General features: G+C 37.2%; 1 protein-coding gene across 1 annotated transcript; it reads right to left on the reverse strand.

Annotated features, from left to right (window-relative positions):
* On the reverse strand, positions 1-27673 carry PBK (PDZ binding kinase). The gene is made up of 8 exons (XM_044661034.1): positions 27642-27673; positions 23596-23691; positions 21403-21499; positions 20350-20492; positions 12203-12372; positions 9495-9624; positions 1088-1264; positions 1-209 (listed from the first exon to the last, which is right to left on the reverse strand). The coding sequence occupies exons 2-8, from the start codon at positions 23651-23653 to the stop codon at positions 13-15; spliced, it is 972 nt and encodes a 323-aa protein (XP_044516969.1). The 5' UTR covers positions 23654-23691; positions 27642-27673; the 3' UTR covers positions 1-12.
* Positions 27674-27936: the final 263 nt, after the last annotated feature.

Below are 27936 nucleotides of genomic sequence, written 5' to 3' on the forward strand. Positions count from 1 at the left end.
CTTCAGTAATCACTACATATTCATTTCCAAAGCTTCAACTATGTGTGCAGCTGAGGGACGGTCTTTAGGATTCTCATTAGTGCAAACAGAAAACAGTTCAATTACTTTTTGATATGATTCATCCAATTCTTCCATATTAATGGCTGGCCTTGTTCCCAGTGCTTCATAGTATGCTTCGTCATCAAACATGCTCTCATCGAAAGTTTTATCTGTTCAATAAAGTTAAAGATATAAACTGTTATTATAAATAATTATGGCTAATTAAAAAGAAAGTCAGTTTAAGTCCACAGATTTAGAAGGGATCTTAGTGTTCATAAAAGTTCATTACCTCTATTTTCCAGATGAGGAAACTAACTCCCAGAGGTGAAATAAGTTCAAAACCTTAGCAATGATCTAAAAGTGCTTATAAAATGTAAAGTGTTGCAAAACAGGTATTCTATTACTAAATTAAGACATCTGACTCTCCATTCTTTCCATAAGACCCTACAAAATGCTTCTCAAGAAGTCTAAGACAAACTCTGGTGGAAAGAATATCACCACTCATTTTAATTTAAAGTTTATCCTCATTGTGTCATGCCATCTTGTACAAGGGACTTTTTCACATCCTATAAACAAAAATTATCGATCAGATATCAAACAAGAGTCTCCAGGAAAAAAAAAAAATTCTAATCAGTAATTTAAAACTATTTTGGCAAAAGCCTTAATTTCATGAATCATTAGTTTAGAGTATTTATTAACTAGGCATTATTAAGCATACTGGAATAATGGGATCTCCTTACACTTCAAATATGATCTTTCTTAAGAAAAATCTTGAGATATCTCACTGGATTATTAGTATTTCCTTTATTTTATCTGTGTGGTCCTAGGCCATACCTGCATTTATGTCTCAGAAATATTGAAAAGCTGCTTCAGTAAGCTACTAGATCATACAACCAAATGTTTTTAAACATGTTAGCTAAATGTAAATACATATTGAATGAGTCAAGTTTGCATTAAATATTTGAATAATGTTTGTGGCATTTTACAAACTTCTCTTTAGTTTAAAGTTAGCAGGATTAGGATGTAAGACAGCAACATATTTACATACCTTCATCATCCTCATCCTCTGGAAGATTAACATGTGGAATGGTTAGAGTCAACATCTCCCAAAGAGTAAGCCCAAAGGCAAATATGTCAGCTTTATCAGTAATGATACCACTCTCTTCCAGAGCTTCCTTTGGTTTCCAGGGTTCTGTGCCAATGTAATGTGCCTCAGGGTCACTCACTGAAAGGATTAATATGTGGATCCAATTACTATTGGAAATTAAGTGTGTTTATTCTCCAGTTTCAATGGAAAATATATCAATGTCACTTCAATTACCAGATAGCATTTAGCTAACAGATATTCCTAGAAGCACTCAGGAAACATCAAAAGAACCAGCAATTTAGAAATGTTTTAGCAAAAGGCTAAAATGTCATGAATTTTCACCTAAGATTTAATCTTTTTTCTACAATTTAACAAACCCCAGATATAATTACCAACATGCTTACATAAAAAAAAAAAAATCTAAGGTCAAAAGGTGGGGGTGGAGTCAAGATGGCAGCTCAGTAGCAGCAAAAGCTGAAATTGCTCTGGCCACCTTCCATACCAATCTTTTAAAAGTGCCTACTCTTATCACTCTTCTGCCTTGGAGCCAATACACAATATTGACTCCAAGACCGAAGGTAAAGGTTTAAAAACAAACAATCAAACAAAAAAAAAAAAACAATTTGGGAATCTACCTGCTAAGACAAACACAGGAATTATATGAACACAACTACAAAACACAATTAGAAAAACATTAATTGGGGAGGATGAGCTAATATAATAAAAATGGCAATCTTACCCAATTTACTTAATTCAGTGCCATAATCTATCAAACTAACAAACACTATTTTATAGAACTAAATAATAATAAAACTCATCTTGAACAAAAATCAAGAATACACATAGTAATTGAAACAGTGTGGGATGATCAGATGTAATGAGTTTGCTACTAACAGCAATGTAATTATCCAGGACAATTCTGAGAGACTTATGAGAAAGAATGCGAACCACAGCTAGAGAAAGAACTGTTGGAATGGAAATGCAGAAGAAAACATATGATTTATCACTAGTTTATATGGGTATATGATTTGGGGTTTTGGTTTTAAAAGATTACTATATTATAAATGGGTTTTTTAACCCGTTAATTTCCTTTTGAGGTATTTCCCACTTCTCTCACCAAATCTCTTCCATCTTTCTCATGATCTCAGATTTGAAATCTTCAAGAGCTTGTGACTAATTTTCATTTTTTTGGGAAGGTTTGGATGTGATTACTTGTTTGTTCTCCTCTGCTGTTTGCTCTGTTGTCTAGATGTTTTCTGTGTAAAAGTTGTCGAGTGTTAAAGATTTCTTCTTGATTTTTCTCTTTTGAGGTTCTTGTGCCTGGCTTGCCATTATTATTATTTCTTTCTCAGTCAGAAGTCTGGGTGAGGCAGACAGGCTTTCTGCCTATCCTATCGAGCTGTGGAGCAGTTTTGGTCTGAGTCACAGCTCTGTGCGCCCTCTCAGCTTTATCCTCATGCTTAGGATCCGTCTGCGCTCTTTAGGGTCCTGAGGACTCAAGCCTAGTTGTTCTCAGGGTCGAGCCTCCTGGTGGTCCCCTTGCTTGCTCCTCTGTCCGAAGCTCCTTTAACAGTCTCAGGGCGCTGCTTCCACAGTCATGCACCCCTCTACACTGGGTCCCCACCCAAAGTCCATGCCTGCTCTCAGGGTCCACGTCCGCGCCTGCACTCAAGGTCTGTGTTCAAAGTCCGCACATTCTTTAGTCTCTTGGGGTCTTAAGTCTTGCTTCTCTCAGGAGCAGGCCCTGGTGATCCCAGGTAGCTGCCAAGAACTTAATGCCCCAAACTTGCTCTAACTCTTGTGCACTGGCTTTGGCCCTGTAGGTGGTGTGGAGGGGTGAGGGTTGCTCAGCTCACATTTTGGTGAGCTATTTCACCTCCTTATAGCATGGAAATGCCCCGATTCCATGTACCTTCAATGCTGTGTCCTGTTGTGGGGTCCCTTCGTTCGTCTGGGTTTGTTTTTATGTCCTCTTGAGGAGCCCTATCTGTGTGGTTTAGGAGAGCTTAAGCAGCTGCTTTTCTCTGCCACCATTTTAACCCAGAAGTCCTGGAAATGGGTTTTGAGTGATAATACATGTATAACCCAGTGAAATTGCTTGTCAACTCCGGGAGAGGAGAGGGTAGGGAGACAACATCAATCATATAACCATGGGGAAAAAAATTTTAATATTAAAAATAAAAAATAAAATAAAACTTCCATGAAAATTGTCAAAAATTCTACATGTAACTAAAAAAAAAAATTTAAATCAGTGACCTAAATCCTAACAACCTTCTAATAGCTAAATCCAAATTCTTTAGCCTTCCCATCCTGTAAGATCCTTGTCTTTATTATCTCGCCAATAATTCAGAGGATCAACCCAGCTTACTGCAGACCTTTCTCTTGTGGTGAATTAGTAAAACTTGAGGGATACTAATGTGCCATCATCTGGATTTCCCTTCTGTTGTCTGAGTGTTGCTAAATGGACCCACTTAACTTTCTAGGCATATATAGCCCTAAATAATATCTCAATATGCATCTCTAAAATTTTAGTATAACTACATGCTACAGAGTATCCAACAAGCAATTAAGAAGCACTTGCTATGCCAGGCACAGTAGCAAAAATTGAGGAAATATAAACCCATGGTCCACAACTAGGCAGTGATAGGGCAGAATGGCAATGAACTGCTGAGGCAACAGGCTAGGTCACAAACCTTTTTCAAGAATCCTGTTTACCTCTCTAACCAAAGAAATTTAAGTGTTTAGAAACTGAGCATTAAGGCATGAGAAATCTTATAGAAATTAAAGACCACCTTTGTTAACAAAATCCCTTCCCTATGGTTTAGTAGGAAAGGGTGGAAGACAGACCAAGTAGGATATAACTTATACCACTATGCTGAAAGCCTAGACAATGTTAAATGATAAGTAGACCAGCATAAATGTATATCTAAGCTATAATTTTAAAATTAATTAATTTTTTAAATTATTCTAAACTTGACCAAACATCAATAAAATAGGAACATTCCCAAAGACAATGAATAATTGTATGTGAAACTGTGAATCTCTATTCCAAATAGTTTGCTTTAAAAAATTCAACAGATTAATTTCAAAGATGTCCTGCTTGTTGGTATCTTTCTTTGATCTTCCTTCTGTTCTCTGTGCAGTTAAAAAATGCTTCTGACCTTTTTTCTTTGACATCACTATTACTGGTCATTCATTTCCCTCTCTCCCACTTAAAAAAACACTCCCTTGTAACAAATAAGCATCTATACATTGGCTATGTCAAAAAATGTACCTTGTGTCCAGCAACCCTCTGTGGATAGAATCCTTTTTCAACAGTTCTCTGAAGTCATGGTTGGTCACTGTATGGATCAGAGTTCTTAAGATTTCCAAAGCTTTTTTTTTTTAAACAATGTTATTATTGTATAAAGTGATCTCCAAGTTCTATACACTTTTCTCTTCATCAATTCATCCAAGTTTTCCAGGTTCCTGTGGAATCATCCCCTTTATGATTTCTTATGGTACAAATAATATTCTCTCATAACCACATGACCTTGTTCTGCCATTCTCCAAATAATGGGCACCCCCTTAGTTTTCAATTTTTTGAAAATTTCCTGTGTGCCTCTAATTTGCTTTTTGTGTGACTTTTTCATATTTATATTTTTATCAATTAGCGCTTATCATGGGATATGGCATATTGCTCTAAATCTAATTTCTGCCAGATTGCTTTGAGGTTTTCTGAACAAATTTGCCAAAAGTGAATTTCATCCATGTAGCTGAAGTCTAGTCACTGTGTTGCTACATATATCTGCTTCTGTCTGTTGTGTGCCTACTGTTCTACTTATTGACTTTTCTCTTTTTCACCAGTACCAGATAGTTTGGATGATTGTTTTAATGTAGATTTTGTGAACATGGATTTTCTTTCTCCCTTTTATTACTTCCCTTGAAATTCTTGAGTTTTAGGTTCCTTCAAATGAATCCTCCAAATTATTTTTCCCTAACTCTTTAAGAGTTTGATAGTTTGAGGGGCAGCTGGGTAGCTCAGTGGATTGAGAGTCAGGCCTAGAGACGGGAGGTCCTAGGTTCAAATCTGGCCTCAGACACTTCCCAGCTGTGTGACCCTGGGCAAGTCACTTGACCCCTGTTGCCCACTCTTACCACTCTTCCACCTACAAGCCAATACACAGAAGTTAAGGGTTTAAAAAAAAAAGTTTGGTAGTTTGACTGACATGGCAATGAATAAGTAAATTTAGGTAGTATCTTATTCCAATTCCAATTTCATTTTTAATCACTCACTTAATTTCTTTCATATACTCTTCTGGTCCTTGTGGCCAAGCCAATTTTTCCCCCTGAGGCTCTGGTTGTAGTTATTGTGGAGTTCCTCTCTTCTCTTGGGTTTATCTTGTATGCATCTAGACTCATAATATTTCTTACAATGGTTCAGTATCTTCTATTTACTTATATCTCCAGCCACAGTTTCTGTTTTGGGACTTTGTGCAAAGGTTCCACCTTGCTCTCTTAGATAGACTACTGGAGTCCTATTTAGTGACAGTCTCCATTACCTAGCCTCCCATTGCTGATTTCTATTTCTCCTGATATAGCTGTCCTCAGAGTTGCTAGCAAGTTTCAAGTTGTTGTGGATTCTGGGGTCCAGAATACAAAGTCTCCATAGAGCAGGTAAGGGTGCTGCAGACTTCATGAGCCCCTAAGGTATCTCAATTTAAGCACTGCTGCCTCCCAGCCCCTGGAGTTACCTTGTCTGATCCTTCCAGGTTTAGTTGTCCCTGGATCATCTCTAGTTTTTGGTAGGCTTTCTGCTTGTTCATCTGCACTTAGACACTCTGGTTATCTTTTGTGCAATCTTGAATAAGATGAAGGCACATACTATAGTTCCTATTTAGATTTCTCATGCTCTATTTAGATCTTTGTTGGAGTACACATATAAGAACTAGGTTCCTCTGCAACTGTTAATGCAGGCACCTCAACTGTAAGTCCATTAGCTCCAATTTTCCAAATTAAATAACTCAAACTTGTGTAATGAGGAAATTTAAAAAGGCATGATCCAAACAACAATTTGTACTACCTTGGAAAGCTTCCACATCATAGGAAAAAAATATACTAGATCTCAAAAACAAAGTAATTGTCAAAAGACAATTCCTCCAGTTAACTTTTACACAAAAACTAGGAGGATTCACAGCTATCCTAAAAATAATTTGCAGACACACCCTTGCTCTTCAAAATATTATGTAACATTTTAAATCAATCTGCCAAATGCCCTCAACTGTTAATTTGAAACAATGCAGGTATATAAAGTCAGTCAGTCATTTTACATATAATGTTGATTTGGAGGTGGGAAAAGAAACCGTTAAGACGCACTCAAGAATAAACAGAAGACTAAAGAAATTCAATGACTTAACTGAGGTCACAGAAACATGGTATACTAAGAATCAAACACATTCCTTTTCCCTCTTCCCACCATGTCCTGCCAATTCCCAAACCAGTGCTCTTATTCTGCTATAAAATACTGTCTCCTTTAAAAGACATTCTGAAATATTACTTTGAGAATCTTCATAGTGACTAGGGCTTCCATTTCCATAACCATAAAATGAGGAGATTGGACTAGATGGTGTCTGAAGTCCCTTCCAAGGCAGGTAGGTGGTACAGTGGACAGAGTGCTAGGCCTGAAGTCAGAAAGACTCAGTTTAAACCTGGCTTCAGACACTGTGTGGCATAGGTAAGTCACTTAATCCTGTTGGCCTCAGTTTCCTCATCTGTAAAATGAGCTGAAAAAGAAAATGGCAAACCATTCCAGTAGTTTTGCCAAGAAAACCGCAAAAGGGGGTCACAAAGAGTCAGACATGACTAAAAAATGCCTGATCAACAAAGAAGTCCCTTTCAGCTCTAGATCTATGCACATGCTGAATACAATAAATATTGATGGATTAATTCATATGACATGAAAATCTTTCTAATCATCTCCTCCTTAAGCTGCCTATCCTGTTAGTAACCCTCCTCTCTTCTCTCCAATTGCAATACTGCACTGACTCTGGGTCCCCAGCTCTGAGAGGAAAGTTTTTTGCCTTATCTTGCTTGAGAATAGGCCTCCATGCCACTTCCCAGCTATTTCTAGCCCATGCAGCCAAAGATGTGTCATCCTCTTTCCAACTTTCCATTATGTATTGTCTCGCTTACTCACGTATGTATCCCCTAGTACTTAGCAGAGTAACTGCCATATAGTAAGAGACTAATGAATGCTCTATTGAAATAATGTATCTGCTAATATATACAAACTTCTAAAACTAGCATCACAAGATAATGTCAGAAAATAAATTACTTTGCTGCTAGATCAAAGACATCCAGATATTCAGCAGAAATTTATGCAGGTGCTTTTATAACTTGTTATTCCTTACAAATCAAAATTAGATTTTAAAATTAGATTCTTAAGCTTTCAGGAAAAATGTTCATTTTAGTCAGTAAATAATAAACAATTCTAAGGGGCAGCTGGGTAGCTCAGTGGATTGAGCCAGGCCTAGAGACGGGAGGTCCTAGGTTCAAATCTGGCCTCAGACACTTCCCAGCTGTGTGACCCTGGGCAAGTCACTTGACCCCCATTGCCTACCCTTACCACTCTTCTGCCTTGAAGCCAATGCACAGTATTGACTCCAAGACGGAAGGTAAGGGTTTAAAAAAAATTTAATAAACAATTCTAGGATAAAGTACCTTAAATACCCATAAGGTGTTAAATATATATAAATCTACAGGCTTGTCTTCAGGGAACATATATCCTAACAATACACTTTCTTATTCTAACTCCCAAAGCTTTTGAAGAATACCCTCCTAGAGAGATAGTGAAGTTGCTCAGTAGATTGAAAGTCAGGACTAAAGACGGAAGTCATAGGTTCAAATGGGGCCTCAGATACTTCCTAGCTATGTGACTGAGCAAGTCACTTAACCCCCATTGCCTAGCCCTTACTGCTCTTCTGCCTTGGAACCAATAGGCAGTATTGAGTCTAAGATGAAATGTAAGGGTTTAAAAAAACAAACTCTCTGAGAGGCAGTGTTGCATGGCAGAGAAAGCTCAACTTGTCAGGAAGATGTGGGTTAAATTCTGCCATATCCTGGCTGTATGGCCCTGGTCAAATCACTTAATCTCTTATTGCCCCAGACAATGTCAAGTCAAACCGACAAACATTTGTAAAGTGTTTAGTATGGTCTATCTAGGCACCATGCTAATAATAAGCCCTTTAACTTTGGTTGGAGCCTCAGAAACTTTCAGACAATAAATTGCAGAGAAAGTGTTGATGTCTTTCAGGAGAGAATTCTTCAAAGGGAGCTATCTATACACAGGCCCAGTTTAAAAATGAAAAAAGTGGAATGACCTCCAGGAAGTGATGCAGAGCAAAAGGTGCAGAACCAGGAGAACATTGTACACACAGACTGATACACTGTGGTACAATCTAATGTAATGGACTTCTCTACTAGCAGCAATGCAAGGATCCAGAGCAAGGCTGAGGGACTTATAAGAAAGAAAACTAGCCACACTCAGAGGAAGAAGAACTGTGGGAGGAGAAACACAGAAGAAAAACAACTGCTTGAACACATGGGCTGATGGGGATATGATTGGAGATGCAGACACTAAACAATAACTCTAGTCCAACTATCAATACTATGGAATTGGGTCTTGATCAATGATACATGTAAAACCCAGTGGAGGGGCAGCTGGGTAGCTCAGTGGATTGAGAGCCAGGCCTAGAGACAGGAGGTCCTAGGTTCAAATCCGGCCTCAGACACTTCCCAGCTGTGTGACCCTGGGCAAGTCACTTGACCCCCATTGCCTACCCTTACCAATCTTCCACCTATAAGTCAATACACAGAAGTTAAGGGTTTAAAATTAAAAAAAAAACAGTGGAATTGTGAGTCAGCTATAAGGAGTGGGGGTGGGGTTGGGGGAGAGGGAAAGAACATGAAACATGTAACTTTGGGAAAATATTCAAAATAAAAATAAAAATTTTAAAAAATAAAAGAAATGAAAATGAAAAAGCTAACTACTTGGCTCTTTATAGTTTGCAAAGAATTCATATGACTTCATCTAAGCCTCACAACAACCCTGTGAAGTACTATCACCATTTTACAGATAAGGTAACTGAGGCTGAGAGAGGATAAGTGACTTGCCGAGAGCCACTCAGGAAATGTCTGAGGTTGGATTTGAATTAGGTCTTATTGATTCCAATTCTAACATTATAAATATATAAAATCTATCAAAGGTGTGACTTAAAGTAGGGTTTCCTGACTCCAAGACTAATTCTCTAATCTCTGTATTATGCTATCTCTCCAATGAAAACCTTTGGTATATAATATGAATACATAATAATCAGAAAGAGTTACTTACCAGTCATATTTTCATCCAGTGGCAATGAAACTCCTACATCACAGATTTTAATTGCTTCAAAGTCACCTTTAATTACGACATTTGAAGACTTTATATCTCCATGTAGGAGCTTCTTTTCTTGGTGCAGATACTAAAAGAAATTGTATAATTAGCATCCATAAGCAGAATTACAAAAAAAGAGAACAGATGATGTAGAATACCAATATTGCTGACAATGAACTATGGAGTTTTTAACATGGAAAAAATGAATTTTAATTCCTCCCAGAGGAAGAAAAAGCATTATATTAATAACTGTAACACAGAAGCAGTACACATAATAATTTTAACTGTAGCATAGTAAAAGCTAGATTTACTGTTTATAGAAAGAGGCTGGGGGCAAAGGAAGAACTTGGCAGGCATGACTGGTCAAACAGAATGATGATGATGATAAGGACAAAATAATAATATGCTTTATAAACATAATGATTACTAAATGCTGATTCTCATAATTCCTCTTTTCCCAAGAACCCTAAGTGATTTATATGCTATTGACAATTAAGATTCACTATTTAGTATTGCTTAGTCATTTGAAGATTTGGAGATATATAAGGCAATTTGTTATTAAAAACAAAGAGTACAGATAATAAGTACTATAGAAATTTGGAAGGTGGAATGACTGGCCTGACCAGGGACTGTTTCATGGAGGTGGGAGTTAAACCAAGTTCTGAAGACTACCTAGGATTTGCAATGAAGATTAGAAAGCAGTCCAGGCATGAACAAAAGTTTGGAGATGTGAATGAGCATGACATATATAATATAAAGAGACTGGCCTGGTCAGAGCAATTCTATGCACATAGCAAGTACTTCATGTAGTCACACAGTAAGAGAAGATCAAATAAATTCACTTATTTATTCATGATGAATGGAGAGTGGGAAAAAAGTTTTTACTATATTCAACTGAGAGGAACCACATGGTTATAATGGTAATATTTGTCAGAGCTTGCTCATACACTGAATTAGGGAATGAGAATGTAAGGGAATAAGCATTTAAGTACCTACTATGTGCCAGCCACTGTGCTAAGTGCTTTACAAATATTATATTGTATGTTGAGGATCATTTTATTCTCACAAAAACCATCAGAAATAGGTGCTATTACTATTCCCATTTTACAATTGTAGGAAAAGAATCAGATCAAGGCTAAATGACTTGCTTAGGGTCATATGAACAGTAAGTATCTCAGGTCAGTTTTGAATTCAGGTCTTCCTAACCTGAGCCCCAGAACTTCATCCATTGTATCACTTAGCTGCATCAAATAGGGATGGTTATGGGGGGATCTGGGTGGCTGAGGGGATTGAGAGCCAGGCCTAGAGACAGGAGGTCCTGGGTTCAAATGTGGCCTCAGATACTTCCTAGCTATGTGACCCTGGGCAAGTCACTTAACCCCTATTGCCTAGCCCTTACTCTGCAATTCTGCCTTAGAATCAATACACAACATTGATTCTAAGACAAAAGGTTTAAAAAAAAATGGGGATAGTTAATAGTTATGCCCCCTATTTCATTGGGTTATTATAAAGATCAAATAAGATAACTTTTTAATGCTAAGAAGGGCTATACTAATGTATGCTATTATAATTGTTAAAATACAAACCTCTTGTGATGGTTCCAACTAAAATAGCCACAGGTCTTTTTATCCTCTCAAATATGAAAATGAAATCTGGTTAAATGATGAAATATTATCAATGAAAATTTTCATATCTGAGCATATATAACATTAATTCCCTCCCCCATCTTCTTTATTCTTGGCTTTAAGCAAACCAAATAATTTTTTCCCCATAATGGGATCAACAGGCTTCCCAGTTTTTCCATAGTGATTTAAAAGCCCAAGTTTGCTCAATTTTATTTTATTTATTTTTTTAATTTTTTTAAACTTTTCATATTTAAGAGAGACCTATGGATATCTTCTATAGATATCTTAGAAGGAGTTATCACAAGAAGCTAGAATTTCAAAGAGACTATGATATGCAATAGATGTAAGATGTAAGCCATTTGTAATTTGTATATCATTTAATGAATATTTATCATGATTACTATATAGGGGTAACAAAGCTACTCAAATTTCTTCATTTTCTTTCAATCTCCAAAAGATCATATAGACTTTGGATTATTAATATTAAAAAAAATAAGTACATGGTTTTTCAATGTTTCCTTGTAATAAATAATAATTCATACCACATACTTAAGTCAATAGAAATTATTTAGTCAATCAAAACTCTGTTAAGAATGGCACCTGATTCGTATACAACAATTCTTTTACTTGTAACTCATATAACTTGCACACATTTTATATCAAAAGTTGGCATTCCAAATGGGCATATTACAAGTTCCATCAGAGATTTTAAAATTATTCATGAAGTTAGTATGTTTTTATTAGTTAGTATCTTTATGTTTCTATGAGATCTGAGACATTTTTAAAAAACCAATTTACCATTAAAGAAACAAATGGCACATGGTCACATGGATTATAAGAGGTAAGGATTCAATCTAAATTAAATTTCTGGTAAATATTTTTAATTCTCTTTGAATTAATAAAAATGTCCATTGCATTTGACGAAGATATTGTTAAAACTATTATTTTCTATGTGCTTAAGTGTAAAGTATGTATATATCAATATATTTGGTTTAGATGTCTTATATAAAGGTAGTTTTAAATATAATAGTAATGATATACCTTTAACCCCCTTGCCATGTGCAAAGCAACCTTCAAAATTATAGCAGCTGGGAAAGGAGAATGGCAGTTGGTATTTCTTTCTTCAATTAAGTCATTGAGAGACTTTTCTCCTCCATACTCCATAGCAAGACACATACTTCCATCCTGGGCTTGAGCAAATGCCCGATAACCTTAAAAAAAGAGATATTTTCTTACCAGAGTAGGGAAAGATAATTAAGTTCTACTTTTTATGGCAATATATAACTAAACCAATATTGGCAGCTATATAATAAAACAAAGCAATATTAGTGCACATAATTCTTTCAAAACTGCTTTAGCAATCTAAAATAGCTCTCCCCAATGACCATCAGTAATACTAATGTAATAAACCAACATTATAATAAAAGGAAACAAATGCTGGAAAAAGAATTTGGTGTAGTGGAAAGAGCAATGGGCCTAGAATCAGAAATATGTGAGTTCAAATCTGGCCTCAGATACTTGTGTGACTCTAGGCAAATCACCCTTACCCCCTACTTGCCTCCGTTCCACAACTGTAAAATGGGACACACTATAGAAGGAAATAACAAACTACTCTAATATCTTTGCCCATAGGGTCATATTATGGGGAATATAAACCCTTATTTATTTGTATTAGTATTCCTAGTTATTGATAAATACTGGTAGATATTAATTATGAATAGGGGTTTAGGTTGGGGTTGATCCTGGGTTTGACAGTTGGAAAATGGCTGATCTAGGCAGTTTAGGAAATCCTGTTCAGACTAGTTATATAAAAAAAAAAACAACTATTTTTATTGTAACTTAAAAAAATAGAGGAAACAGAAAGGTAATTATAGTAATTTCCCCCTATAATTAATAAATTCTCATCTATTCGCAAGAGACGTCTTCTTGATTACCTCCTTAAATCTACACTGACTAAATAATAATCTAACTTAGTATTTCCAAAATGATAAACTAAATATTTATAGGAATACTAAAAATCAAAGGAGAAATTAACAAAATTGAAAGTAAGAGAACTATTGAATTAATAGAATAAAATTAAAAGAATAGAAGCTGGTACTTTGAAAAAACAAACAAAATTGACAAAGTACTGATCAATCTAATAAAAAAAAAAAGGAAAGAAGAAAACCAAATTAACAGTATCAAAGATGAAAAGGGAGACCTAACCTCTAATGAAGAGGAAAACAAGGGAACCATTAAAAACTATTTTGCCCAATTATATGGCAATAAATATAGCAATCTAGGATGAATATTTACACAAATATAAATTGCCTAGATTGTTGACGGGCAAACTTTTTAAAGAGGGAGCCCAAAGGAAAGGAAATGCTCATCTGTCAGTCTGTTTCTAAGGCGACTCTTTGGAAGTTTCATTGTATTGTATCCTATTCATTATATCTGTCAGATTAGGAATAATGTCGCAGCAGAATAGAACTCACTCACACACTCTTTCTCTCTCTCTCTCAAAATGCTCACTTCCCAGCAGTGACCCCCAGAGGAGTTCAGAATAAAAACAAATAATTCCTTTGCTTTTTGACCTTTCTAAGTCTCTTAATATCAAGAGGGTTTTTTTGTTGTTGTTGTTGTTGTTGTTTTTTTTTTTTTAATTTTAAACCCTTTACTTCTGGGTATTGATCCATAGGTGGAAGATTGGTAAGGGTAGGCAATGGGGGTCAAGTGACTTGCCCAGGGTCACACAGCTGGGAAGTGTCTGAGGCCAGATTTGAACCTAGGACCTCCCGTCTCTAGGCCTGACTCTCAATTCACTGAGCTACCCAGCTGCCCCCTCAAGAGGGTTTTAAATTCAGTCTTCACCAATATCCTCAAGGATAATCAGAGGAAAGACCCAGGTCCGACCAACCTCCCAGTCTCTCTCACAGAAGTGGTGTCATTTTCCAACTGCCTTCCCTAAAGCCCTGTGGAAATTCTCTTCCTCTGACCTACTCAGAATTCTATGGCAATTCTTAAAGAAACCTTCATTTCACTTCATAAACCCTATATCTGGCTGCAATCTATTCTTACCAAGGCTAAATAACAAATAACTCATTACAGTCATGTAGAGTCAGATACAACTGAACAGCAAAAATTTAACAAATGCATTTAGAAAAACTGTTTTGGAATCTGAAGGGAAATGGACTTAGAAGGAATGTAAAAATTATTGTGAATGGCTCTGATGTCTTAGACAAGAAACTGAAGAGGGGGCAAAAATTTTATTTCCCTAATTTCTTGAAGGCAAGGGATACAGAAGAGTAAGTAATTAGAGTACTTTGCCAAGAAAACCACCAGATAAAAAGATAGTATCTAAGAATGAGATTTGAAGTATGAACCATAACTTAAAATACTGAGCTAACAGATTCCTAGACAAAGATTGAGAATACTTAACAGAGACTGATGAAATCAATCAATAAACATTTACTAGGAGATTTCTTTGTGTCACTAGTATTGGGAATATAAAGAAAAATAAAAAATAGGTCCTTGCTCTCAGGATTTTACATTGTAATGTGGAATTATATATAAAAATAAAATACGTAAATAGGCATATAAAAGAAACATACAGAGTGAATGGAAAGTAATCACAGGTAGGTAAACACAATGAGTTCCTACATAAGGTGATGTTTAAATTCATTCTTGAAGAAAGTTAGATGTTCTGAGAGGGATACATGAGGAGAGAGTGTGTTCTTGGAATGGGGAAAAAGGGGAAAAGCATAGATAGGAAATGGAGTTCATGCATGAGAAACAACAAGTAGGTCAGAAGGACTAGATGGTAGCAAATGAGTGGAATCATGCATGAGAAAATTGGCAAGGCAAAAAAGGGTAAGGTTGTGGCCAAACTAAGGAGTTTATGTTTGACCCTAGATGTCACAAGGATCTTGTAGGGGGTTAGAGATGGGGTGGAGAGGACAACAGTTATGTGGAGAACAGATTAAAACAGGAGATAGCAAAGGCAAAAAGGTCAGTTAGATATCTATTGTAATAGTTCAGGCAAGACCTGGAAGAAGCAATAAAATGGATCTGATTCACAGTAACTGGTTGCTGGGGTGCAAATGATGGGAATCTTGTGGTGGTGGGAAGAGGCAAAGATTTCCATTTCCTTCCAGACTGTTATAGAGGGGAAAAAAAAATCTGGATACAATCCAACATGAATCCTTATAAAACCAATTTCAAGAGTTTCAGAAATATAGGGAGAATACTATGGACTAAGGTGCTATACAAAAAATCAGTCCAAGAGGGCCTAAAGACAGAATTATCTCTCTAATGTAATCAATCAGCAACCTTTAGTTAATCAAAAACTGAAAACACCCCTACTTAACACTTGACCAGTCACTAGGGTGGAAGAGTTCACAAGTCAAAAATTTTTATCTCCAAGGGGACTGCCAAGCCCTGGGTAGGGCTAAGCAGTTTGGAAGCTGTGATTGGTTCCTGTGAAGAGGAGAAGAGACAGGAAGTGACATGGAAAAAGGACTATAAAAAGGCAATGGCTTCCTGAATTCGGGGCTTCTGTTTCTTCTCTCTTCAGATCTTCTGGCTTGGAATCATTCCTGCCTTGATGCTTGAAGAGATGCTTCCTTTGGATCCTGCAGTGATGAATGGAGTAATTCCTTCCTTGGTTCTTTAGTGAGGAGACCCTCTCTGCTCGTTGGCACTTTGGTGGGACACTCCCTTCAGCATGAGTTCTGGTGAGATTCTTAGCAGTCTTAACCTTGTGTGCACTGAAGGTTCTTAGGGTTCTGGTGAGATTTGCTTTCAGATCCACATTTGTGGTCTGGAGACATTAGGATTAAACTTAGGGTATTTGTAGCTAGGCAGTACTTTCTGTCTCTTACATTTCCCACTTTCACTCTTTCCTACCTCATAAAATAAAGCTGCTACAGTCATTTTGACTTAAGGGATAATATTTTAAATCAGTGACCACAATATTACTTTAGAATTCTTATATTTAGCATAAAATCTTAATTTAAACTCTTTCAAGGGATGGGAAATGCTTAAGAACAAAATTGCAATGAAAAGGAAAAATGAGATTTGTCTAAAAAGGATGATGTAGATACACAGAATGCATCAAATTTGATTTTAAAAAGAAATGTACAAAGGTGAAGCCAAGATGGCAGGGTAGCGGGGAGAAGTACAGTGAGTTACCTCCCAAAAAGGTCTAGAACAGTGAAGGTGAACCTTTTAGAAATAGTGTTGGGAATCACCTTTACCACAGACTCAAAAGGCTGCCAGCTGTGCCACAACCTCACACAGCATATGAAACCCCACTACCCGACCCCAGCACCTTTTTCCAGACAGAGGAGGGAGGAAACACTCCCATTGGCTGCTGGGCAGAGGGGTGGGAGAAGTGAGGAATATAAGATACTCCATTATGCTCACAAGGATCTGAGCTACTCTACTGCTACTAGTTTTTGAACTTCCTTTCTCAGTATACTACCCAAGATCTTTCTAGCCATGAATGTCACCCTCTCCTTTGCAGGTCCTTCTTAGTCAGCCTGGATCTTTGATCAGGAACTGGGTAGGGGATGAACAGTTTACAAAGATCTTCTTTGAAGTGCCTCAGTATATATGGTGGAGCCCCAGTACAGGTCTGAGACCACCTCTTGCATTGTACACAGCTTCTCCCAGTGTTTGCATACCTCTCTGCCTATCTCCTTAAGGCAAGTTGGACTGAACAAATAACTTGCGACTTTTTCTGGGATTTCCTCATCAGGTTTGAATTTGATGTATTTATCTAAAAACTGTTTGAAGTAGTTTGTGGAAAGGAGCTCACTGCATTGCTTCTTATCACTCTGCCATATTGGCTCTACCTCCATCAGACCTTTTAAAATTAAAAGCAGCATACTCATTCACTGTGACCCAAGTTTCTTATCCCATTCACATTCTAACTTAGGGAGGTGATATGTATCCCCTCTGAACCCTATCATCAGGGGTACAAAGGAAGCTAATTAGAGACTTCTGTCTTCCTTAGCTGCTGGGGGCTGAATAAATAACTCACTGTGACTTTTTCTTGGCTTTCTTGATTAAAATTCAGTTTGACATGCTCTCTAGATTGGTGTAGGGTATATGAGTTTGGAGAGCTAGATAAAAATGCTGGGTCTCACTTGCCATCTTGACTGCCTCAAAGAAATCAATTAGATAGTTATGATTCTAAGATGAAGAATAAGGATTTTAAAACAAAGAAAAAAGGGAAGGGTAATTAAGGGAGGGATTAGTGCTAAGCAAAACAAACTTAAGTATATGCAAAAATATTTATAGTTACTCTTTATATGGTGGCAAAGAATTCAAAATTGAAGGGGCATCTATTAACTAGGGAATAGCCAAACAAATTATATACATGTGATGAAGTATACTATAATGCTATAAGAAATGATAAAGGGACAGTTTCAAAGAAACTTAGAAGACTTTTATGAACCAATGCAGTGAGGTAAACAGAACCAGAATAAGTTTATATAACAATATTATAAAAGTAAACTTTGAAAGACTTAAGCACTCTATAATCAACCAGAATTCCAGAAGAATAAATGTGAAATTACTGATCTGAGGAAAATTAATATTGAGTTAGAATATTTTTAAAGAAATATTTGGTCCTCAAGAACAGTTTGATTTTAAAACTACAAAACAGATCTCCCCCAGGATTTGAAATTGGGTTGGGTCTTCCCTTCTTTTATCTAGATCTTTTATAGGAAGGGTGGATACCTACACTCCTCATTTACCAGTAAACACTCCCTTGGGTGACCACCAAGGTGGTCTAGTCCCATAGCCCACAGCAAGGAGAGGAAAAGGTATATTGGCATCCTTCTGAGACCCACCTCTTCCTGTGAGACTGTTCTCTAATCACAGATATCCTTGAGAGGGACAGAATGATGACATCAGAAAGGATCTACATTAGCTTACACAACAGAAAGCTGGCCTTTGTTTGGGGGCTTATAGGCTAGATTTTCTTGAGTGGCAGATTAATAAACATATTAAAACAAAAAATACAGCCTCCAGAGAATTTAATCTGTTATAGATTGGTGATTATTGACTTATAGTAAAAGAGTTTTGTTAATCATAATAGTAAACATTATAATAAAGCTTTACCATTTTAACCAAGTTTTAGGGTTTTAAGGTGTAGAACAGTATTGGCAAAAACCTGATATGTGTGCAGAGCCAGCTGCTCATTCCCCCACTTCCCAGGGCCTGAGAACATTTTTTTGCATGCTCCATCCTCTGGGCACTCAAACTGGAGGGGAGGGGGAGGGGAAGGTATTCACCAATCACTGGTATAGAGTATTACTGTGTAATGTAATGCCCAGTCCTCAATTAGTGAGCAAAACAAGATGCCATTTGAGGAAGATAAGAAAGATATATGAAAGACAAGTTAACCTGATAACCAGATGAGTTCCATACTGGGCTCTATTGGTACTGGTAGTAAATAAGTTACCTTTCAAAGAATGTTACAGGAAAATGCCTAAATCTGTCCCATCTCTCCCTGCTATAACATAAGTCCCTGGTCTGGAAGGGCATTTCCCCAGTTATTTCCAGAGGATATTGGCCAAATTTGAGTTTTCTAGTCATCACGATGGATAAAGACACTTGGTCAAATAGCATAATTAAGAATCAATCACAATCAATTTGTGGGGAAAGTATCTGGACCTTATGAAACAACCTTATGTGTTTAGCTTCTGTGTTAGGGGTCTTTGGTTATTGATGGACCATTGACCTCTATTATTGGTAGCTGCCTGCCTTGCCAATAAATGAAACTTGAAATTTTGTGCCTCAGTTTCTCATTATCGTAGATTTATCTCAACACTAGCAATGGCACCTGCAACCTACTTCCTCTTAAAAAGGTGAAGAACTCAAAGTGCAGAATCAGGTAAATATTTTTCAGACATGGTCAATAAGGAAATTGTTTTACTTGAAATAGTCTTCTTTTTATGATAAAAAAAATTTTAATTAAAAAAAAAAAAGGACAAAGATGAATATAAGACCATAGAATGGTCTTCTAAAAACATTAGCAGTGTTAAAGCTCAGAATAAATTGAAGTTGTCAAAGGAAGTCAAGGACAAGTTTTTTTGAGGGTGTTTTTTTTTTTTTAAAAAACATTAAAGAGAAAAACTGAGGATCAAAGAAGGGATGGGAGCTTACAAGGAGTAATAAATGCTTGACTCTTTTTTTGCTTGCTCTGCCAAAGACACTGACCTTTGCATGGGTAATGTCAAAACAAAAATGACTAATAGGAAGGTGATTCCCAAGATAAGAGGAGAGAGTAAGATAGCACCTAGCTGACATTATTGAATTTTAAGTTACCTGACCCAGATAAACTACATCTTCAAGGCTGAAAGAATTGGCAGATGTAATAACTGAGCTACCATTAGTGATATCTGAAAAATCATGAAAAACAGGAAATGTACTACAAGAATGGAAAAGGGGAAATATGTTCTTGATTTTAAAAAAAGATTAAGAGAAGAGTATAAACCTGTGTTAGCGAACCTATATCATGTATGGGACAGTGTAGATGATGGATAAAGTGCCTTCTAATTCTCAGATTTTATAACAGTATAATAATAATAATTTACATATTAATATTAACTCTTTTACCAACCCCTGGCAAAATTTATCAGTGAAAGTGGATCAGAGAGCAAAATAAAACTACTAATTCTACTAGGATTACCACATCAAAATGTCAGTAAACTTATAAAAGGGATATTCCCAAAGGTCTTTCTAAACCAGTGGTTCCCAAACTTTTTTGGCCTACCACCCCCTTTCCAGAAAAAATAATACTTAGCCCCCTGGAAATCAATTTTTAAAAAATTTTAATAGCAATTAATAGGAAAGATAAATGCACCTGTGGCCATCACCGCCCTCCTGGATCGCTGCAGCACCCACCAGGGAGCAGTAGCGCCCACTTTGGGAATCATTGTTCTAAACCAAGGATTTGTAATCTAGAGTTCATGGATCTTCAAAAAGAAAAGAAAAAGTTACACCTCTAAATTAAATTTAACATTTCATTCAATTAAGAATGTAGGCCACAAAATATTTTTCTGAGAAAAGGTCCCTAATCTTTCCCAGACTGTCAAAGGGTCCATGACACAAAAAAGGTTAAGAACCCGTAGTTAGTGGTTAAATAGAATAAGATTCTATTATATACTTCTCTCAAATTAAAACTTCTTTAAGCTTACCTACAATGTTTGGATGCTGAAGGTCTTTCAAAATCTTAGCTTCATCATTTAGTCTCTTTTGATATATACTTTGATAATGATCATTACATTTGGAATTAATCTTTTTCACTGCCCAAGGAGAATGAGATAAACCTTTGGGAGACCTAAAAAAGCAAATATTATATAAAACATCTGTAAAATGTTGAGAATAGGTGATGAGAAACTTTTACTAAAAACAAATAATCCATCAAAATTTTCTACTTTTCTACTTAAACAAAAATTTCTACTTAATAGAGAACTAAAGTGATTATTATGTTTATATAATACTTTTTATAGATGTCCATCAATTGAGAAATGGCTAAATAAGATATGGCACATGAGTATAGTAAAAAATTACTATGCTAAGAAAAATGATTAAGACAACTAGGAAGATTTATATGAACAGATGCAAAATGAAGCAAGCAAAAACAAGACAATATGTAATGGCTACAATATAAATAGGAAGAATAAAACAATCAAAATTGAATGCTATTATCACAACCAAGTATGATCCGAAAGAAGAGAGATAAAGATCCCTTCCTTACAGAGGGGGAGATATGAAAGTGTTATTTCAAATTTCTTTGATGAGTTAGTTCTGCTGAACTTTTTTCACCTTTTTAATGTCAATAATATAAAAACAAAAATATACATTTTTAAATGAAAAATACTTTTCATTAGCAAAATTTTAAATATTTCTTTTTCTGTTGTGAGATATAGTTTCATGTCTAAATTGCCTGGAAAAATTAAGCTGAGCATCTTTTTATCTTCAGTCTCAAAAATAGTTGTGTGGCAAAACTGGAAAAACATAGGAAGGATGGGAGAAAACAATGGTAGTAAGGTTTCCTAATTTTCTAGATCTCAGGTTAGTAGATCAGTAGTCCTACTCACAATAACTCGGTACCCTAATATTTATGATCCTCACGAATAACTGAAAATGGCTAAGTAATTTATTTCTGTAATAAACTTTCCATTTCTCCCCCCAAAAAGCAGACTGGACCCAGAGTTCTATGCAAAATGTTTATTTGTATTCCTTACCTTTTCATGAGGTAAACATTTACCCCAGTGCCATAGCCAAGCTTTTGCATAAATGGAGAGGCTGGAATAGCTACAGATGATGGAGTTAAGCATGATGCTAAATATAAAAGAATAAAGATAAATCAATATTTGAAGTACTTTTGCAAATATATCATGTTGACCTATCATTTACAATAACATATTATGTAAAGTTCAAACGCTGAACACAGGAAATTATTAGCAAGATTACTAAATCTGTAGACACAAATGAGACATGATCAAACAGCTCCACCAATGAACCACACAAAGGAATTCTTCAAATAAAATGAATGCAGACATTTCCCTCAAGCATTGTTAGAGGCTGGGTAAGGCAACTGGCCAGTGGACAAGGGTATAGCAAGTTAATATCCCTTATCCTATTTTAGCTATAATAGAGAGGTAAGAATCTTATTGTGCTTTGCTCTATACCAGGGGTCGGCAATGTATGGCTCTCAAGCCATATCTGGCTCTTTTGAGGGCCAGATATGGTTCTTTCTGCAGGAGCCATAAAGTCAATTTTTTTTCAGGCACTGTTACAGGAGGGCGCACTGTGAGCACTGTACGGCTCTCACGAAATTACATTTTAAAAAATGTGGCATTTATGGCTCTCACGGTCAAAAAGGTTGCCGACCCCCGCTCTATACAGTCAATATTTAAAATATTTTTTTCAGTTCTGGATACTGTAGCAGAGAAAAAGAAACCACAATCATTTTTCAACATACAAATTTAGACTAACAATATATAAATCTCACTTGAATTTTGCAAACTGGGTCCATCTTGTAACTATGATTTGTGATGTAGTTCCAATTTGCTGTAGAAACTTACCAGCTAGCTTGCTGAACCCTTCTTTCCCTCTCACTTTCCTTGGTTGTGTACGCAATAAGAAACCATTACACCTTGGTGTCTCTTGGTGTAAGGCCATCACTGTCTGAGATGGCCAAGGTCTGAATGTTAGATGAGTCTTCCCTTACCTTGCACTGAGTATAGGCCCCTAACACCAAGCAGATAGCGGGGAACATCTTTGAAGATTCCTATTAAAAATCCTGGCCTACAGAGAAATCACTTCTAGTCCCTTTGACTATATGGTTGTCTCCCACACTAGGCAATCAGTTCTTCTATCCTTTCCCACAGGTATTATCTAATTTCCCTCCCTCTTCCTGGATTATTCCTCCATTCCCTTCCCTATTCCTTCCTAAGATTTTGCTGCTTGCACTGACAGCCTCTAAACCTTGTTCACATTCATCACTGGCCTCTGTTGCTGGGGTCAATGTGCCATTAATAAAGTTTCATGTAATGACTCTTGCAGTTGTCCCTTCCTGTCTGAATCCAACCAAACCTCTTAGATGGGAAAAAGGTTGAGTCTAGACCATTAGTACCTCCCTTTAGTTCCTGGGCTCTGACCATGAGCTCAGCCACTCCTCCATGGACAAGATAGACTAGGTGGCTTTACTGCCATCCCTCTTCTCTGGAGAAAACAAAAGCAGGGTCACTGAAGCATATCCTTCAGTGACAGGAACTCCAAGCTGCTAATTAGGGCTGAGAGTAGGACTCTCAACAACCAGATCTCTGCATGCAGGACTCCCTGCCTTCACTGAAGACAAGATGGGCTAAGATTTCAAGCCTGTGCTCTAGTGACAGGGAACTTCTTTCTTTCACTCTAAGTCTATAAATCATTGACAAGGGCTTGGCAGCTGCACCTTTAATGCCAAGACACCTTGACTACACCAAAGAAGGCAAGACAGAAGTTAAGAGTTTTAAAAATATATAAAATAAACTTATCACATTTTATTTTTTATTATGGCTTAGTTGTGTTCAGTATAGTGTTCTCTTCCTAGACTGCAAAGTCTTTGAGGGCAGGAACCATGTTTTATTTATGCTTTTATTTCTCCCAGTATCCAGCACAGATCTACTATATAGTGTTAACATATGTTAATACACAATAGGGATTTATTGATTCATTCATGAATTACTAGGGTAATGGGATACAGAACATCACCACCCAAGGGTAACTGGGAGTGCTTCCTCCTAAATTTACTGTCTACTCTGTATTTACTTATACATATACATGTTGTCTTCCTCAAAAGAATATAAGGTCCTTGAGAGGGTAGGGAATGACATTTTGGTCTGGTATTCCAAACACTTAGCAAAGCACAGGTCCTTATTCATTGAACTTACAAGATTTCTTTTTTTCAGGTAATTTGCTAGGTGTCTTGAAGGTATTTGGTCCTTCCATTATTTAAAAACAAAAACGAAAACAGCACACCCTAGGTTCTGTAATAGAAAAAGAAAATACATTAGTCATATAGAGAATTATGTATTTTCAGTATTAGAATGGACTCAAAATATCATCTATTCCCTTCACATGCTTCCTCCCCCAGCCAGCTGTGACAGCTTCTCAAGTAGACCTCAGGTTCACTGAGGCACTCTCCTGGGAAGGCCTGATTCTCATAGTACACGTTGGGATGCTCCTAGCCACCTCCTCTCTACATGGTTCTGAGGCAAGAGAGTTCTACACTTTCTTCCTTTTCCTAGTACAATTTATGCTATTTGTGACATGACTTTTCTGACTCCTAATTTGGGAGACTCTGAACTCAGTTTGGATCAGAGGGGGTCCTCAGGATGCCAGGAGTTACCACGGGGTCCTTAGATGAGCTGTACAGCACCAGTATGGCCTCTTACAGCATTGTAGGGAGAACTCCAGCCATCACCTCAGAAGAGATACAGTTCAGAAGTGCCTTTGCTTTAAAACCCAAACTTGTCTTGATATGTTAAGTGTTAAATTTTCGCAGAACCCAGATCCTCCTGACTTCAAGCCTGGTGCTCTATACACTGTGCTACCTAGCTGCCCCTTCTGCAATATCTTTTGAGTCTGGGAGTTTCTCTCCATTCACAAATGTACTACTATCTTCACATATTACCCCACCCTTCCCCCAATGGTTTTTCCTATTTCTTTTATCTAACTCTACAATAATTAATCAATAGTCATTTAGGAGAAACTGTCCCCTAATCCTTCCTTATGTTCTGTTGTCCCCTCTTCCCTCAACCTAGTATGATATTGAATCCTGCCCACTCCTTCCCTCTACATAAAGAACAAACTCCTTTTTTATCTAGACTTCTTTCTTTCACACTTACTATCTATTATTCCTCACAAAGCTATGTTCCTCTCTGAAGATACTACATGCCCCAGTTATATCTTTTCTTTCCCCACTCCCACATCCAACAGTTTCTACTCAGTCAAAATTACTGTTGCTGTAGTATACTGACTTACCAGTCATTTCACCTCCTTTTTCAAGGAGTTCAGCACCTTTCCCCCTTGATTATAAAAATAATGCTTTTGTCAATTGATTACAGCTTGGTCCTTTGAATCAATTTAAATGTACACTGTCTTCTTCTCTTGCCACCTTTTTCTGTTGAAGACGGTGCCCTGCCAAGCCTCATCCTCTTATTACTCCCACCATCCACCTCCTTCTCTCTGCTTCACACTGCCATCATTAATCACTTCATTTCTAGTAGCCTTCTTCATTGGCCTCTCTACCTTAAGTCTTTCCCTACTCTGGTCCAATCTTCACTGTCAAATCTATAAGGCTCTGACCAGGTCCCTCCCATTCAAAAAACTGTAATGACTTCCTACCGCCTGTGACATCCAATAGAAAACCCTCCTTCTAAAATAAAATCCTTCATAAACTAATCCCTTTATACTTTTCTAATCTTCCTACAACTAATCTCATCCATGTTCTCTGCAAGTTATCAGTCTTGTTAATATTCCCTCAATAAGACTTTCCTTACATTTTTACTGACTGCTCCCCATGCTTAATTACCTAGCTAACAATTTCTCACTTTCTCTCCCTCTCCCTTCCCTCTAGGATTATCTCTAATATATCCAGTATTTACCTTGTTTATACAGTTATTTGTATATTGTTTCCTCCACTAAATTGTGAGGTCTTGAAGAGCAGGAACTGTTTTCTGGTCTTTGTATCTCCATGACTCAGTGCACTGAATGGCACATAATAAGCATTTAATAAATGGGTGCCGACTTGACTGCTCTTTGTCTCCTTTGTTGCACCTTCATACAGGTTGTGCCCACTAACCATGAGTCTCCCCAAGACTCTATCCTTGGTCCTCTCCTCTTTTCCCTCTCTACTCTATTGCTTGGTGATCTCATCAGCACCTGTGGATTCAGTGATAATCTTTATGCTGATGATTTTAATACCTATTTGTCCAATCTTAACCTCTCTCCTGTCTGCCAGTCTCCCATCACCAATTGCCTAATGGACACCTGAAAACTTGTAGTAGGCCCTTGTGTTGATGAATTCAGCATTCTAATGATTCCCCAAATCAAAAGTCCCTTCCCTGGATGCCAATACTGTCTGCCCCTTAAGCTTCTAGAGAGGACTGTCTCAGTGGACTTCGCCATCATGAAAGGTCCCTCTCCAGACCTCTTCTCCCACTGATATCTTCCTGGAACCTCCATTTTGAAGAAGGGCCCAGACCAACTATCATTCTAGTCTTCACCACCCTGTTCTGCTACCTCTTTCCCCCCACTTCAGCTAGTTAGTTCCTTCCTTGTGTGTAGTTTTCTCTCATTAGAATGTTGGTTCTTTGAGGGTAGTTGTCTTTCTTTTTGCTTATTATTTGTATTCTTGACACTTAGCACAAAGCCTGGCACATAGAAAGTGCTTAATAAAATGACCAGAATTTAAGAATACCTTGAAGAAGCAAGCTACAATCAATTGATAGTGATTTATTTTTAATCTCCAAGAGGGAAAAAAGTAGAGACAGGATGAAAAATTTTATTTCAGAATAAAATTGTACTAACATTTTTTTTGCATGAGATGGCACACCTGGTCCTTTTGACATTTTAATAAATGCTCATTGACTGACTTTGAACTCACAGAACTTAGCATAGTGCTTGGCACATAGTAAACACTTAACAAATGCTCTTTTATTCGTTCATTCCACAGCTGGAATCTAAAAGATTTATAAGTTCACAAACTATATGTGGTAGTGGATATAGAGAGGAACAGCCTAGGAGTTAATTTAAGCCCCACTGATCTGCATCAGTGGATGGAGTGTCCACAACATTTTTCCTATACTGCTCAAATCACTATTTCCAACTTTCTAAATATGTCTCCTAAAAATGAAATATAACATTCTTTCTTTGTCTTTATATTTCTGTTTATCTCTGTGTATCTATTTCTGATTCTATCTATATTTGTTTCTAATTTCTTTTTCCATTTCTCTTTGTCTCTATTTCTTTTTGTCTGTTTCTGTCTAAATTTCTGTGTCTGTGTTTTTTTTTGTATATTTCTGTTTTTCTCTCTATTTCTGTTTCTCTTTCTCATTTCTTCTCTCTGTTTCTGTCTCTATCTTTGTTTCTATGTGCCTCTACATTTTTTGCCTCTCTTTCTTTCCGTATATTTGTTTCTGTCTCCATTATTTCTGTTTCTCTCTCCAAACTAAACGCACACACAGGGAAGAAAAAAAAGCAAGAAGAAAATGAAAGACTCTGAGGAAACAGGATGGAGAAGGAAGACTCCCAAAATGTCGAGTTGGAAGGGAATTGGTCCAGCCCTCAGAGGAACATATTTCTCTCTCTACAATAGAGCTTCTCTACGTTTTTGGTCTCAGAACCCTTTTAGCTCTTAAAAAATTAGTGAGAAGGCGCAGTGTCTCAGGGAATTGATTTCAGATTAACAGATGAGAGGTCCTGCAGAACATTCAAATCTGTCCTCAGACACTCCTTAGCTGTGTGACCCTGGGTAAGTCACTTAATCCCCATTGTTAGCCCTTTAAGCTCTTCCACCTTGAAACAATACACAGTATTGATTCTAAGACACAAGGTAAGGGTTTGAAAAAAATTAAATTATTTTAAAAACATGCATCCACTTAAAGTGGGGATGATAAAGCCATAAGTGTTCACAAATGTCACATTTTTCTAGAAAAATCTCGGATTGAGGGACTTTTACAATCACTGGAGCTAAGGCCTCGGTTTCTTCACGACAAAGAGGACGGAATGGGAGTCCTGGGTTTGAATACCAGCTCTGCCGAACTAGCGGGGTGAGCCCTGGGCTTCAGTTTCCATAAACCGAAGGAAGGGAGCCTGGGACTCCACGACCCGCAGAGAGAAGAGATCGGGCAGAACAGGTAAGGGAGAGGGGGAAGGAGGAGCAAGCGGTGACAGACGACCCCATCGATCCTCCGACCCTCACTCCCAGCCTTACCTGAGGAGAAACAAGTCTGAGGAAGAGTCGGGACAATCCTCCCCAGCCGCGGCAGTCTCCACTATGGCCGTTGAGATTCGAACGGCCGCCGCCGCCGCCTTTAAACTTGCGCGCTCCACTCTACGGAGCGGGTCGAGGAACAAACTGGAAGAGAACGCGTTCTTGAATTAGTTCTTCGTTTCCTTACCCCGCCCTTCCTTCCTCATTCATTATTATCCAATCATTATTTTAATACTATCTCCTGTCTACAGCCTACCTATCTATAACATTTCCCGTTATCTTTCTCTCTTCCGGT

The sequence above is a fragment of the Gracilinanus agilis genome, chromosome 2 (genome assembly GCF_016433145.1).
Source record: "Gracilinanus agilis isolate LMUSP501 chromosome 2, AgileGrace, whole genome shotgun sequence".
NCBI lineage: Eukaryota > Metazoa > Chordata > Mammalia > Didelphimorphia > Didelphidae > Gracilinanus > Gracilinanus agilis.

Excerpts from the sequence above, each read along its gene's own strand:
- PBK (XM_044661034.1), bottom strand. The coding sequence starts at position 23,653 with ATGGAAGGACCAAATACCTTCAAGACACCTAGCAAATTACCTGAAAAA. Across the intron at positions 21,500-23,595 it reads ACCTGAAAAAAAGAAATCTT|CATCATGCTTAACTCCATCA; the intron begins GTAAGTTCAATG and ends TTTTATATTTAG. Across the intron at positions 1,265-9,494 it reads ACTGGATGAAAATATGACTG|TGAGTGACCCTGAGGCACAT; the intron begins GTAAGTAACTCT and ends TAATCCTTTCAG.